This window comes from Lynx canadensis, chromosome A2 (genome assembly GCF_007474595.2).
Source record: "Lynx canadensis isolate LIC74 chromosome A2, mLynCan4.pri.v2, whole genome shotgun sequence".
Classification (NCBI taxonomy): Eukaryota; Metazoa; Chordata; class Mammalia; order Carnivora; family Felidae; genus Lynx; species Lynx canadensis.
Genome location: NC_044304.2, coordinates 165,712,861 through 165,728,997, shown reverse-complemented (window position 1 = coordinate 165,728,997; position 16,137 = coordinate 165,712,861). Strand labels below are relative to the sequence as shown.

Genomic DNA, 16,137 nt, shown 5'->3' with positions numbered 1-16,137 from the left:
AATAATGTGGGGGAACTTGGACGGTAGTCATGCTAACAAAGAAGCCAGCCACACAGACGATGTGAGTATGACTCCACTTGCAAGACATTCTAGAAAAGGCAAGACCACGGGGACGGACCCCATGTCACTGGCTGTCGGGGACAACCACAGCGGGTGAAAGTGGTGCACGATGGGATTCTCTCTGTCTTGGTGTCGAGATGCTCCCCTGATGGCACCATTAGTCAGAACTTCCTGAAAACTTACAATTAAAACCGTGTGTTTTATTTTTTTTTAAATTTTCAAATGTTTTTATTTAATTTTTGAAAGAGAGACAGAGCACGAGTGGGGAAGGGCAGAGAGAGAGGGAGACACAGAATCCCGAAGCAGGCTCCAGGCTCCGAGCTGTCAGCACAGAGCCCGACGCGGGGCTTGAACTCAAGAACTATGAGATCACGACCTGAGCCGAAGTCGGACGCTTAGCTGACTGAGCCACTCAGGTGCCCCCCCCCAAAACCGTGAGTTTTATCATAGGTCAGTTATGCTGCAACGAGCCTGCGATTATACACATGTGACCGCCGCATGCCCGCCTTTCACGAGCCTGTCCACCCCCATCGTCCCCTCCCGCCATCCTCCAGAGCCACTTTCCTGGCCAAGGGTGCTGTGAAGCTCAACCTGAGTCAATGTCACCAAGGTAAACAGTTGGGGGCTCGGTGTCCAGCCCTCTGTAGGCATAGTCTGGAGCACAGAGACGCAGAAAGGTGACATAAAAACAATACAAAATCAACGAGGCAGCAAGGGGTGTGCATGGCCTTTCCATCACCTGCCCTGAGGCTAGCACACTGGCTACTCTATTATGTCCGCAGCAGGAACGAAGGCACGGTACACGCTACAAGCACCTGGCAGGTCCAGCCGTCCAGGGGGGTCTGCTCGGTGCGCGGCACTTCTCTTCAGGAAACGGTCCGTGAGCAGGAAGAGGGCTGACCCCGGGGATGTGGGCAGCTCCTCAGGTGACCGACCCTCACGCCCGACGGAAAGGGCTCAGCAGGCAAGCCTCTAATGTCACGTGACTTGGACCGTGGAGGGGGAGTGTGCACAGCACAGACCAAAATGCACGAATCCGAATGGGCGGCTCACTGCTGATCCCACTCGGTGGAGCCCACGGCAAGCTCCCGCACCGGCAGGACACGGGGCACACAGAAGCACCAGGGACCGTGCCCCTGGCTGGGGACGAACCCAGGCGACCAACAGCAGGCCCTGTGTCACCTCTGTGGTTTGGACCTCCGTACTAAGGAGCCTCTCCTGAATATCACTAAACAAATCGCCCCCAGAACCACTAATTTGAGGCCACCTGTGCTCTCCGAGCTTGTCAAGAGGACAAGGAAATGAACGTTTCAGGGGAAACTTCAGTCACTTGTTTCAGCTCCAGCTACATTTAGCGATGACAGCAAGTGATGGCGGGGCAGGCCTGGCTGATCCCAGAGCCGGGCCCCGTCGTCAGAGACTCATTTGCTTGACGGGGGTGGGGCCCGGCACGCATCTTCTTTCGAGTCAACACTGCTCAATCACCGAATTCATTTCCTCCCACCGTCGGCCAGCATCGAAGGAATGCCTCCCACGACGGGAACAACTCAAGCGGCACGAACATGCAGCTTAGAATCAGCAAGGTCACAAGTGTGTTTTTCCTTCTTCACGTGGGTTTGTGGTGACAAATGATTTGGTGGGAAAGAATGGTTGAAACCACCTCCTTCTGCCTGTGACCGATGGCTTTTCTCCGCCAACTGGCCCAGCCCTGGTGTATGAGACCTCTGGCACCGGGGAGAGTAAGGTGTGCGGGGCACCTGCTTTTCTGCACAGCCACGCTGTCCTGGGGCACCAGCCCCCGTGGGTGCAGACACAGTCAAGCCCCTGCCAGAGAAACCCTTCTCTCTGAGGCCTTAGGGTGAGGGTGAGGAGTGTCAGGCAATGAATTCATATTGAAAACATTTCTGAACATTCCACTCAGAAAAAACACATATTTACAACAAGGTGAGTAGCAGTTTGATGCCAGGATGAACTGTGGTGGGAACTGGGAACTGTGGTGGGAACTCTGGGGGTTCGGGCAGTTGGCGGAGGACTCTTGGAGGAGGGGGTGTGGGTGCTGGGGCACGAAGGGTCAGAGGCTGGGGGTGCAGCCACACAGGGAGCAGGAAGTCTGGAGCACGTGTGCAGGTGAGGACCTCCAAGAGCACGCCGTCTGGGGGCAGTGCTTGGACACGCCACTGATGTGACCACTCACGGGAGCATGGCATGTGTCTTCCTCCTCCCTCACTGCAGGGCAGACACATCGATGTCTACACGCTTTCCCACAGAGCCTGGGCATAGCCCTCAACTACTCAGCTCTACCCTCAGAGCTCTAGTAAGCCATTACAATTGATCCGAGTTGACATTGAGGATGACATTTATTTTGTGCCCAAATGCAGGGGGGTTAATTAGACTTGGCCATATCACGGAAGATCTTGGTTCCTCCGTGAATAGAGCGTGTAGTGCTTTCCACACACCAAAGCAGGCATTTAAACGCCCACCTCATTATTCTAGTGTTTCCTATAACCTTTACATGAACCCTATGAGTCAGGCATTTTATTGCCATTATACATATGGAGTAATTGTGCCCGGAGAAGCAAAGTAACTCTTCCCTGATTACACAGGTAAAGAGGCAGCCTGGGGATTTATTCCCAGATCTCTTTGACTCTAAAGTCATGTTCCCTTGAAAATGCTTGCTAAGAGTTTGCATTCTGGAGGGAGGAAGGTGGTGTGTGTGTGGGTGGGGGGAGGCAGGAGAGCAAGGGAGAAGGGGGAGAAGGACCAGACCAAGTGCTAGTGTAGACCTTTAGGCTGTCCACAGTTCTGAATATTAGTGCAGACCTCTGAGCTGTCCACGGTCCTGAATGTTAGTGCAGACCTCTGAGCTGTCCACGGTCCTGAATGTTAGTGTAGACCTCTGAGCTGTCCACGGTTCTGAAAATATGTGAAAGCCAGTAACGGTGTGGTGGGGTGGGGGGGGGGTGGGGGTGGGGGTGGGGGTGGGCGGGCGGGGAGATCTCCCCACCCCATGCCATGACAGAGACAAGCAAAGTGGTATTTTAAGGACATCACTTTCTTCTGCCTTTTGGGTTCACACTTGTACATTATACGAACAATCGTATTCATGCAATTCCTGGCAGCTGTGAGGGTAGAGCCAGTGTGTGTCTGCCTGGAAGGGCCAGCGGCAGGGCCCTGGGGACCCATGAGAAAAGGACCAGGAAGGAAAGGTGGTGAGCCAGCGAGGCACTGACATGTGCTGAGAATTCTCATCACTGCCCTTGTGAACTCACTACCTTGAATCTTCTCATGCACCAGGCTCAGCTCACAGCGGGACACAGGCTGCTGAAGATTTAATTAGAGGGACATGGAATAAACACTTGAAATATGTCTTCATTTTCCAGGAGAACACCGGCCACCCATAATCACTAGGAGTGTGGTTTCTCCACCCACTGAGCTCGGCCACGTTCCAAGCCTTCATTACTCCCCTTAGCCAGCCTCCTAATGGAGTCCATGCCCCAGATCTCCTCTCCCTTCGGTCTTCTCCACACATGCACGAAACTCACCCAAGCCTGCCATTTTCAGCACATCTGCTCTACGTAATCCCTATGTTCTTACTATGAAGACCCATCACACTAGGGTGGCATTAGGTTCCTTACACTTCAGTGCTATCCTAACACCCACCCAGCCCTAACTCTACCCATGCAGAGCCTGTGTGAACATGGCCTGGGCCAGCACCCCACGAATTCCAGAAGATGCTGGCTCAGTGCAAAAGTCCAGTCTGTTTAACGACCGACCAAACCTGGAATATCTCCTCTGTCTCCAGCTACTGAAAACAACAACTCACTCAGCTGTAAGGCTCAGCAGAATCCTGATGCCCACACCTTTCTCTTCTTCTGTGCTCAGTGTTTAAAATACCCCTTTGGGCCACTTAATTACATACGGTTACAAAGTCTCTATCTTTTCTTTTCAACAGGATTTTGAACTTCTTAAGGATATCAACCATGCTTTCATTACTCAACAGAGCGTCTCAATAAATACTTGCTGACTGGGGTGCCTGGGTGGCTCTGTCGGTTGAGCGTCTGACTTCAGCTCAGGTCACGATCTCACGGTTTGTGGGTTCAAGCCCCATGATGGGCTCTGTGCTGACAGCTCGGAGCCTGGAGCCTGCTTCGGATTCTGTGTCTCCCTCTCTCTCTGCCCCTCCCCTGCTCATACTCTGTCTCTCTCTCAAAATAAATAAACATTAAAACATTAAAACAATATATACTGACTTATATCATCTTGTTTGTTTCCACTGGAGGCAAAACCTGAATGCCTTACAAATTAATTGTGACAGGTCAGATTTAGAAGTTATGGAAAAGAATTTACTGAGCATGGAGAATTATAGATAGCTGAGGCTACAAACATCTCCTTTAAGAGAGAAATTATAATTACCTGAGTGTCACAGAATAATCCTTAGCTTTGAACAATTATTGAAGGGAATTTTATTCTTTTTAAAAAATGTTTATTTATTTATTTTGAGAGACAGCAAGAGAGATAACAAGTGGGGAAGGGGCAGAGAGAGAGAATCCCAAACAGGCTATGCACTGTCAGTGCAGAGCCCGACATGGGGCTTGAACTCACGAACCGTGAGGTCCTGACCTGAGCCAAAGTCAAGAGTTGGACACTTGACTAACTGAACCACCAGCTGCCCCAAAGGGAATCTTACCCTTATATGGGTGTATCATTCCTCCCCTTATAACAGAAAGGATTTCAGCTGGCCAGAAAGTAAAGTGTAATAATATTTAATCACAAGACTACAAATATATATAGGTGCATGCTACAATATTAAGAAATCACATTCCCAAATGTTCACCAGAAGCAAAATTCTCTACTGTGCATTTTAGATATATCGCTCCACTTAATTGTTACAATGTGTCTATGAGAGGAACACTATTATATCATCTTTTTAAAAATATGGAAACAGATCTGTAGAAGTATGACAATGATCAAGGTCAGTGGTGGATTGAGGATTCGGATTCACACCCTTGGGACCACAGAGCTCAAGTTAATTCCCACATCATGCTGTGGGCAACATACACTGTGTGTAGGTTTTCATCCCAGATGTCCAGTTACTAAATAAATGCAATGCCTTCTGTATCCCAGCCCATGAAGTTAAAGAGTAAGTCTGGGCAGAAAGACCTACATCTCAGTTTACAGTTTTCAGATACAGAATGTGACTTCACAGGTGAATGAGAATTCCAAAGGAGTGCAATTTTTGTATACTTATGTTTGGTGCCTGAAAAATACCAGTCAACGAGCTAACATAGGGCAACAAAATCCACAGAAGATGGCCTGGCATGTAAACAAAGCTACGTTCACATATTTCTTGTTGTCTGTTCTATTATTACTTTGTTTGCCAGACCCCAAATGCGAAGGCCACCCAATTAAGAGATATGCCGAATTTTTCTTAAAACTGATTTAGGTTATAAAGGGGATACTTTTCACTAGTCCATATGATTTTCAGGATGATGCTAGTAAATATAAGAAATTGTAGTCATACAGAAATAAATTCTTTCTTTTACAAAAGCCCTCAAGCCAAAGAAAAAAACTAATTCAAGAAAAAAGTCATATCAGGAAAATGTCAAGAAGCAGCCAAGTCTACAAAAATAAATACTTCTATGAAAACACATGATGGATCCTTAATAGAGAACATTGAGCCAGGGCAATAATCTCTATTACAGAAGATTGTTTTATTTTGCTGACTTTCTGATACACGAACTTAGTGAAACATTTTATGTTAAGAATGACTAGCTTTAAATCTGGGTTAACAAACAAATTTGTGTAAAAGATACCGGTTTAAGAATACGCTTTTTGATCTATCCGTAGATAGGTCCATAGGGTGTGGAAGATGAACAGATTTTCCCCTAGGTTTTAGATCTTTGAGTAGATGAAAATGCTGCTGCCCCGGGATTCTCACTGCAGCTCTAGCCAGTATGTGCAAAGGACCAGACCCAGCTCCCACTACAGACAGAGGTTCGAACTGTGATGGGGGATGCGGGTGCACGGGACAGGGAGGGCCTCTTTCTGGCTTGTGAGTGACACAGAAAAACAAGTAGACCCTCCCATAATTCTTCTGCCTCTGGCAAAAAGGAAGGAAACCACAATTCAGAAGGCATTGAAAAATTAATTCGACCCTTCTCTGTGACTGGTTGGCCAGCCTGAAGCCAGGACAAAATTCAAGTTACAAATGACAGGTAATCCCATCCTGCAGACTGCATGGCCTCCGGCTTCCAGTGAAGTGTTCAGAGGAGAAGCAGAGAGAGGGAAGTGAGAATTTGTGGCAAAGTACAGATCTGTGTCTTCAGAAGCACCAAGGAAAAGCTCCTTGTTTTTTTGCATGATGAGTAATGCAAATCTAAATAATTTAATACAAGCTTATTTTTGTTTTATTAAACATTTTTTAATGTTTATTTTTGAGAGAGAGAGAGAGAGAGAGAGCAAGTGGGGGAGGGGTGGGGTGGGATATGCAGAATCTGAAGCAGGCTCCAGGCTCTGAGCTGGAAGCACAGAGCCCAACTTGGGGCTCCAACCCACAAACTGCGAGATCATGACCTGAGCCAAAGTCAGACGCTAAACCGACTGAGTCACCCAGATGCCTGCTTATTTTTCTTTTAAAACCATAATTGTGCTTTCCTTTCTACCCCAAACCCACCTACGATACAAGCCTTGGAAGGCGGGCTGTATCTTTTCCTGCCACCTGGTGGCTTGGTCGCCTGCACAGGCAGTGGACTTGAGGCATCGCTAAGGTTGCAAAGACTTGAGGCCTGAGGGCTCATCCGGTTCAGAAATCCACTGTCTCACTAATACAAATGAGGTGTCAACACTATTTAGAATTAATTAATTGATTCATTTTCCAAAAATGATCTTATGACAAAGAGGAAGAGGTGGGCGGGCAAACAATGCAAGGTTTGGAGATGCTGCAGTTCATCTGGGTGATGGGCTGGGCCACCGACTTCCTCATCCACCAGGGTTCTCTTCCAGTAAATGTAACAAGGAATCGGCTACATCTACCAATCATACAGAGGTGCTTAGGGAAAATAAACTAGCACCACTAAAGATCCAATATTTGCAGTTGTAATATAACTCAAGGGGGTTGTCTTGATGGCTTGGGGTCTGGAGTCAGCCAGGCTGGCACTGGATCCCAGCTCGACTGTACGTGAGCTAGGAGATGCTGGGAAGTTACTTGATGTTCCAGGTCTCACTGTAAGTGGGGTCTCACTTTTCTTGGGGCTCCTGGGTGGCTCTGTAGGTTGATGTCTGACTGTTGCTTTCAGTTTCTGTCATGATCCCAGGGTCATGGGATCAAGCCCCACATTGGGTGGGGAGCCTACTTGGGATTCTCTCTCTCTCTCTCTCTCTCTCTCTCTCTCTCTCTCTTTCTTTCTCTGCCCTTTTCTCTCCTCTCTCTCAAAAAAAAGTGCTTTTCTTGCAGGCTGTTGTGTTAGAGTAAAGGTGCACAGAAGTCAATCTATAAACGACAGCAATTATTATTACTGTGATTATTTTTAAAATATTGAAGACCGTACATTATGTGTTGACAATCCCTACGGGGGGTATCATCATCATCAACACGAAACAAAGTCATCAACGTGAAACAAAGTCATCAACACAGACTATCTCCTCCTCTGGTTTGTCGCTGGTCTGGCTGAACCTTGTACAGACTCCAAATCTATTTCTAAATTCTGACCGATGCAGTAAAGTATTAACACAAAGTGTTAAGCATAAAATGCTTTTCGAGTTTTGAGTCTTACAAATTTATATAAGATGGAATGAAATATTCATCATCTATAATACATTCTATCGTCCTACAAGGGGTACATAAATCTCATGGCATAATTACACCCTTGACTACTGTGACCTTTGAAGATGCACATCTGCTTGGAAAAATGATAGAATAATTCCTCCTCAGTGGAAAACATCTGAGTTTATCTTTAAAATAGGCTTTAAATGAAAAATTCCTACACACTTAATTTTTACCACAGTGGTTCGCCTTCAGTTTCTTTGAGCTTGATTTGTCTAACAGCCCACCAGAAACTATGAATCTCACGTTGCCTTGGATCTACACACAACTCTCATTTGTCTGAAGTCCAAATGAAATTATTTTCTCCATGTTTGTTTTCCAAGGAGATGCCCACATTCTACAGAAATGGAGTAGAAAGCAGATTGGAAACATTCATGCTGTTGATTGATGCTCTCTTATGAAACTTTTCAGCAATTCCTGTGTGCTCAAGTCAGGAAAATTAGGATGCCTCCCCTACATATTCAGAGGCAATGCACGCAACATGGGCAGCAGCACAGTTCAATTTCTTTGAACACTTCCTGAGCCCCTCCCCTTTCCCAAGCACAGCGAGAGGAGCCCCGGAGGAGTGAAGGAGAGGCTGAGGCGGGGAACAAGAGTCTGGGGGCAGGGGAGGTGACGACACAGGAGGACGGAGGAAGGGAGAGAAATAAAAAGGCATCCTTGCCTCTTCTTGCTAGCTCTGGAGCTGTTTCGTCATGTGTCTGACTCAACAAATGGCTTCGGCAGACTTTAACCAGTGTCCTTCCTGCCTTTGGACTCTGGAGACGAGCTCCCGATAGGGCACCCCTGTGTTGTGCGTGGGTATCAGGCATGTGCTCATGTCCCTCCTTCCCACACACACTTCTGGGTCGCAAATCATGCATTTTCGAGAGACCAGGTAAGTTTAGGGGTGCCCCTCTATTTTGGATATAACCGGAACTCTTGTGGGAGTCCGAGGGCCATTCACTGTGCCTGGGAGGTTGCAAGGCACAGGGGAAAGTCCGCCCTGCACGACCTTGACATGGACCTCGGGAACCAGAGCAGGAGACAGGTGGAGTTGTCCTACGATGGGGGCTTTACAAACGGCAAGTGACTGGACTCATGTCACCCCTGAGACCCTTGATGTAGTTAGCCAGGGAGGAGCCACAGAGACCACACGTCAGGATGCTGCACTGTCAAAATCGAGCTGTCCCATCACCTGCCCTTAATTCCATGAACGAAGCTACTATTCAGTGTTCTACGCCTTCTTTGTTCTGAATATTTCTCATTAAAAGAAAATGAAAGGACAATCTTACCCATGAGGAATTTTGCTCAGGACATAGTATCCAGTGTAGGAGTGCTGGTATATCTGAAACAGACAAGACAGAAAAAGAAAAGAAAACAAAGCAAGCATTGAGACAAAGGCTGTGACTGTGATATTTTTCAGAAAACTGTGAATCCCCCAAAACATTAGGGGGACGAAAAGGAGTTAATCAGGAGACCTGGAGGCAACATCTTTAATTTACTTAGGAAGTTAATGTGCACATCTTGTTTATTTTACTTTTGTCATTTGCACATTGTTTACAGGGCAGCCAGAGGCTCGATATTATCCCCATAATCAGCTGGTTTTTGTGATTAAATCAGGGGCACAGATTTCCAGCTCAACTACGTGCAGTACAGCGTGAATGAGGTCACCAGAGGCAGTCAGTCAGCTGGACCCAACGGGACCGTGAGACCCTTGTAGCGTAGGACTTCCCTGTAAATGACGGCACATTCCATTGTGTATCCTCAGTGAATACAGACGCCAACACAGCCTTCACTGGGCAGCCCCCTGTCCTGCCGTAGAATGTGATGTGCACCTTTCAGCTTCGGAGAGGGGTCAGCAAATTAAGAACTCAATGCAAGAGGGAGAATGGCTTTTAAAACTAAGGCAATAAGCAAAACTCTGTCTCCAAACTCCTATAAGCCCCAACCTGCAGCCTCTCTTAAACTCTTGAGCCAGGAGAGGATTTCCCGACCCATAAATGCAATGAAAGGAATGCAAGGAATGACCAAGAGAAGGGACAACACACAATACAGGAAGTCTCGGCATTCACCTCCTGCTTTCTGGACAGAGAGCCTCCCCAGCGTTGGGATGTGATGGGTTACTCTGCAGGGTTGGAGCAAGGAGGTACCGTAGTCCCTTTCTTCTACCTGTGTACTTTCTGAGAGTCAACACTCTGTGTGGGTAAACGTTCAGCGACCAGCATTTAAAACCACCTTCCTAAGGGCGCTGGGCTGGCTCGGTCAGAGGGGCGTGTGACTCTTGATCTTGGGGTTGTGAGTTTAAGCCCCACGTGGGGAGTAGAGATTACTTAAATAAAGAAAGTGTAAAAAGAAAAAAGAAACCACTTTTTTTTTAATGTTTATTTTCAAGACAGGGAGAGGGAGTGTGAGTGGTAGAGGGGCAGAGAGAGAGGGAGACACAGAAGCAGGTTCCAGGCTCTGAGCTGTCAGCACAGAGCCCGATGCAGGGCTTGAACCCATGAACTGCGAGATCATGACCTGAGCTGAAGTCAGACGCTCAACTGACTGAGCCCCCAGGCGCCCCACAAACCACCTTTCTAAAGATAATCAGTGAGGAATGTGCAGGCCAAGGAAGACAGATCCATCATGAAGCACATAAAGTAGAGGGATATATTGGGGTGCTGAGGACAGAGTGAGCCTGCCAAAGAGAACAGGCAGGACTGTGCTAAGCTCACCAACCCCCTGCCTTGTTGGGGCCCCCGGATTAACTTCCAGACAATCATGGTGGATTGCAGTTGCTTGGAGAAAAGGAATCCAGATACAAAAGTAAACAACAGCCTTTAAGCCCAGAAGATCTTTTGCTTCTGAAGATCCCAAGGATCTGGCACCAGAATGATGGGATGTGGGGTGGCCTGCTGGGGACAGTGGGTGGCATCTGACTGGGAAACGTGTCCAAATACTGCTTTGGTTATGAATAAATAGCCAGCAGGCACACGACTGTGCAGGAGAACTTCACGGACCTGCGGGGCGACTGATAAGGAGCAGAGGAAGCCAGCTCTGCTATTTCTGAAGTGACACTGCTTCCCCAGGAGAGAGGGGAGGGCCGTGTCCCAAGGAGATCACTGCCCAGACAGCGCCCACCAAAGGACCCTGTGCTCTGACTACACTGCCTCTGAGCTGGATGAGCTTCCTCAGATGCAAGAACAGAAGCTCGACAGACACAATGCAATTCTCTGCAGTCACAGCACATGGGCCCTGTGCCACACGGCACTCCTAAACTCCGGAGGCACCTGCTCATTCTGTTTAATCTCACTCTATTGTCATGGTGACCCCAGGCAGGCAAAAGGTAACCTTTGTTTGCTAAGATAGGAAAGTGAGGTAGGCAAGGGCAGGGGAGAGAGGAAAAGGAGGGGGAGGGGAGGAGTGGAGGCAGTAAGGAGGAGGAGGGGGAAGAAGGGGTGGAGCCTAATTCTGGGACTCTATCATATAGAGGCAGCAGAAATGATGGTATGAGACATCAGCGACCAGGCTGTCAAAGGAATCCTGACTTCCTGCTGTCTCTCTTTCAGGTCATTGCTCTGGGGGAAGACAGCACCATGCCATTAAGAACCTTAAGCAGCCCTTGGGAGAGGTCACGTGGTGAGCAACCAAGTTTCCTCTCCAACAGATCACCAACAGCCAACGAGGAGCTGGGGCATCTTGCCAACAGCCACATGAGGGAGCTTGGACGTGCAGTCTTCGTCCCCAGTCTAGCCTTCAGATGATGCCGCCCCGGCTGACACTCATGACAGACCATGACCCAGAACCACTCAGAAGAGAAGGTCTTGGATTCCTGACCCACAGTAACTTCAAGATAATAAATGTTGGTTGTCTTAAGCTGCTCAGTTCTTATACAGCCATACAGAAGTGACAGATCTAGTTTAAATCCAGAGGAAAAAAGGTAACTATTCCATCAGATAGGTACAGACTTCTAAGTTACTGGATTCCCTCCTATAAACCTCCGGCAACTTTTAAAACAAACAGAAAAACAAATCCCTTATCAAATCAGTTTCAGTACAGAAGTGAGGGGCTGGGTAAGATCACTCGTAGACCAAACACTTGAAGGACGTCTTTGACATTACTGTACAGGGCAGCCCAAAGTGTCAGAAGTGATGATGAGGGTGAGGCTGAGGAAGTGGAAGGTGAGTGGCTAGTGTTCATGGAGCATGTCCTACCCATCAGGTGGTGTGCCAGCCCCTCGGAATACTGAAGTCACTCAATTTCTGTGAATAGGCATTAGCACCCTATTCTGAAGAGAGGAAAATCGAATCTTAAAGAATTCAAATCAAGCTCAAGCAAGGTATGAGCTGAGGTCTGTCTCTCTCTGATCACTGTGTTGGAAACTGTCTGAACAAAGGGCATATCTCTTAACTCTCAAGTTACAAGTCCAAGTTGATGGCTGTCAACTGAAGAATCCAGGATCCCAACTGATACAATGACCATGCAAAACTTCATGGTTGAAGGACTATTCCTTTTTTAAAAAAATGTTTATTTTTGAGAGAGAGAGAGAGAGAGAATGTCAGCAGAGGAGGGGCAGAGAGAGAGGGAGACAGAGGATCTGAAGCGGGCTCTGTGCTGATGCTGGGCTTGAACCCACAAACAGCGAGATCATAACATTAATCAGGGTCGGACTGTGACTGACTTAACCGACTGAGCCACCCAGCAGCCCCAGGACTATTTCTTTAATCCATCTGGACACGGTGATTTCCATTCACTCCCCGGTTATGCCATTCTCACACAAACACCCAAAGTTGGTCTTCACATGCCTCTTTATTTTTTGTTTTTTTTTTAATTTTTTTTTCAATGTTTATTTATTTTTGGGACAGAGAGAGACAGAGCATGAACGGGGGAGGGGCAGAGAGAGAGGGAGACACAGAATCAGAAACAGGCTCCAGGCTCCGAGCCATCAGCCCAGAGCCTGACGCGGGGCTCGAACTCACGGACCGCGAGATCGTGACCTGGCTGAAGTCGGACGCTTAACCGACTGCGCCACCCAGGCGCCCCTCACATGCCTCTTTAAACATGCCTCTGCCTCTGAAATTCAGCCCTGGGAGTATCTTCTGACTGGGACCAATGAGAAAAAAGGAGACTGAACTGAAATAACCTCATAAGGTCAATGGTAAGAAGAAAATGAGAGAATTACCCATTCTCAATTCTATGCCTGTCCTGTTGGGTTAAAAGAAAAAAAAAAAGCATGTGTGGACAGAAAATGTGGTAAAATATCTGGAATACCAAATCACTAATTAGAAAGACGGAAACAAAAATGGAGTGTTTGGATGGCTCAGTCAGTTAAGCATCTGACTCTCGATTTCACCTCAGGTAATGATCTCACAGTCTGTGAGTTCGAGCCCTGTGTCTGGCTCTGTGCTGATGGCATGGAGACTGCTTGGAATTCTCTCCCTCCTTCTCTCTGCCTCTCCCCTGCTCATGCTCTCATTCTCTCTAAAAATAAATAGATAAAAGCAATTTTTTAAAAGAAAGGCTCTAATTTAAAAAAAATTGGAGAGGATGTAGGAGAGACAGGTAAAATCTGGATGTGCCAAGCACGCACGTGACAGAAGCTGTCTGGGGGGAAGGTTAGCACAAGTGGGACCCTTAGGAAAGAAAGTGCACTTAGGACTGAAGAGCTGCTCTTACAAAAGGATGGACGAGGGAGGGCCATGTCACAACCTTCTAAGATGGAACAATCAAATATCACTCTCTTCCACAAAGTGTTCTCTCAGCCCAGAGCCAAGAGAACCACGGGCACAAAAGAAAACTACTCTTTAAAGAGAAAATGCCTGATCTTGAAAGGAATAAAAAAAAAGCGCCATGTCACTGGAAGAATTTGTTCCTTAGAAAGTCTTTCTTTTTCTTTTTTTTTCTGCTCTCTCTGTTGTGTTTATGTTTCTTTCTTTAAAATAGACTCTTAATACTTCTGATCATGGAAAAAAGTACAGGGCTGGAAGTTGGTAAGAACACATCTGGTTATTTTTCTAAGAGCGCACTTTTGGGAGTTCATGGATTTGAGTTATTTTGGTTTCTTCCTACACTATCAAATTCCCCGTGGAAAATGAATATATAAAAACCTGTTACCCAAAATGCGATTCACAAGATGGGAAAGCAATTTCAGCAAATTTTCTTTCTGATATGTCATGAAAAATGGTTGATACGGGCATCCAAAAATTGGAATAAATATAACCAGTCGAAGGTTCTTCCTGGGAGAAGTTCACATTTGGTTTGCTTCTTCTAGTTTCGAAACACCTGCCCACAGGTCATCCCCTCTGCCCTCCATCGCTCCCGCGGAGCCATACTTGTTGTCTGTGGTCTTCCCTACCTCAGCCTCAGTGCTGACACTCATGACCCATTGTGCACACTCATGCAGACTCACTTTCCATCCTCTTCCTCTATGAAATCATCTACTCCTGTAGTTTTAAACCACACTTCCACCTAGGCATCCCTACCTCATGCCTCACAAGGACCAAAACCTCAATATTCTCCAAAATAAACTCTTCAACGATCCTTAAAACCTAGTTCTCCTTTGATATGTCCCATCTGAGTTGGTGGTTTCATCATCCACTCAGTAAACTGAGCTAAAAACGTAGTCTTCCTTGACTCCATTCTTGGTCTCCCTTGAACTTCTGTTCCAGTTCAATCCATCCGCAAATGGTGCTGAATGGACTTCTTCAGTCCTTCCCAAATCCACTGCCCATTCTTCACTGCGATGGCCTTACTGCGGACCTCTCCTCCATCTTTCCTCTCCTGCACAAAGAAGCTACCCTTTCCAAGACTAACCTCAGCTCTCAACCCGTTCCCTTCTGCTCCCTGTTGGACTTTAGGGACTCCTGCCTTACAGGTTTCATAAAAGACCCCACCTTACACGCTTCATCTCTCCCTTTGTTGTTCTGTCTCCCAAATCTGCAAACATAACTCGAAATCTCCCCCATTAAAAATAAAAATCCCTGGTCATATCCTCCCCGAACGACTCCTTCTTTTTAACTATCATTGCGCTGCATGAGAAGAGTCTGTGGGGCCTCACCTTCCGTGCACTTGTAACCGGTGCACTTCTAACATTCTCAAACTGCGATCTCTAAGCTCATTTGCAGCTGCCAGACATGATGGCGTCAGCTCAACGTCCAGTCTGCTCCATGTCTGTGCAGTGGGCGATAGAGGTGACAGGAACCGCTTTCTGTTCTTCCTTCTGTGGCAGGTCACTGCCTCCAGGACCTTGCCTTCCTCTCCTGCTGCTGCAGACACCTTCAACGGATGCAGGCACCAGACCTGCCCCCCCTTTGCTGTTTTTCACCTTGCTGGTCTACACCTCTGGTCTGGTAGATCCCATTCATTCCTTTCTTATGCAGCTTTTTACTGAATTTACATTTTTTTGCTTGACCTATCTTTTGAGTTTGAGGCTCCTATTTTTAGCCTGCTTTGGACCTTTCTGCATGGCTGTTTTTTATCCAAAACTTGCCTCCCAAATGTAACAGTTTAGAAGCCAAATAAACCATTTTCTTGCTAAAGAAGTCTCTTTAGAGACTTTACAGCAGAGACTGGCTAAAGATGGTCTCTGAATAGAAAAACATTGGCATTAGCTTCAAGTATTCCTAATTCCTTATTTATTTTATTATTACTGTTATTTTTTACTGTCCACGTACAATGGGTTTCCAAGTGTCACCGGGCTTGGTAACTTTGGAATGTCTCTTAAATTCACACCACATTTTCTACCCTCAGTAACACTGCCCTGGTTTTGGATGTCTGTGTAACCGCAGTGATCTTCCAGTTGGCCGGCCAGCCTCCTGCGCCTCCCCCCTCCGCTTCCCACATTCTATTCATAGAGGGGATTAAATGTACTGGAGGGTGTGGATGAGCTCAGAGTAAGATTCTCCTGAGTTAGGGTCAAGACCACCATGGCTGGGACACATGGTTAAAGAACCAAGATCCGGTAAGGAGTGAATGAAGGCTAAAAGTACTGGGAACCGGGAAAGATGAACACAGGAAAAAGATCGGGCAGGGAAAAGAAAGCGAGATTTGGGAACTGGATGATAAGGAAAAAAATAGAAGAAAAATTACCTGCATGTGACATCAGTGATGACGAGTGAAAAACCAAAAACCTGAAGGAGGCGAAAAACTGGAAGCTGGAAAACGTGAGATGTCTTGGTGTTAGGATTGCAGAAAATGAAAGGTTTACTCAGGGGGTCTGTCTCCTCACAATGTTGAGGGTTCTGTTACCAAAAGAAGAGGAAATTCCATTTGGTTCCATCTGCCACAGTGAT

General features: G+C 47.0%; 1 protein-coding gene across 2 annotated transcripts in view; it reads right to left on the bottom strand.

Annotated features, from left to right (window-relative positions):
- Positions 1-16,137, bottom strand: part of DPP6 (dipeptidyl peptidase like 6) — a 729,761-nt gene that overhangs the window by 201,099 nt on the left and 512,525 nt on the right. For both annotated transcript variants that reach the window (XM_030308879.1, XM_030308880.1), the window contains exon 6: positions 9,157-9,209. In XM_030308879.1, the coding sequence (XP_030164739.1) occupies positions 9,157-9,209 (53 nt within the window). The remainder of the gene's footprint in view (positions 1-9,156; positions 9,210-16,137) is intronic.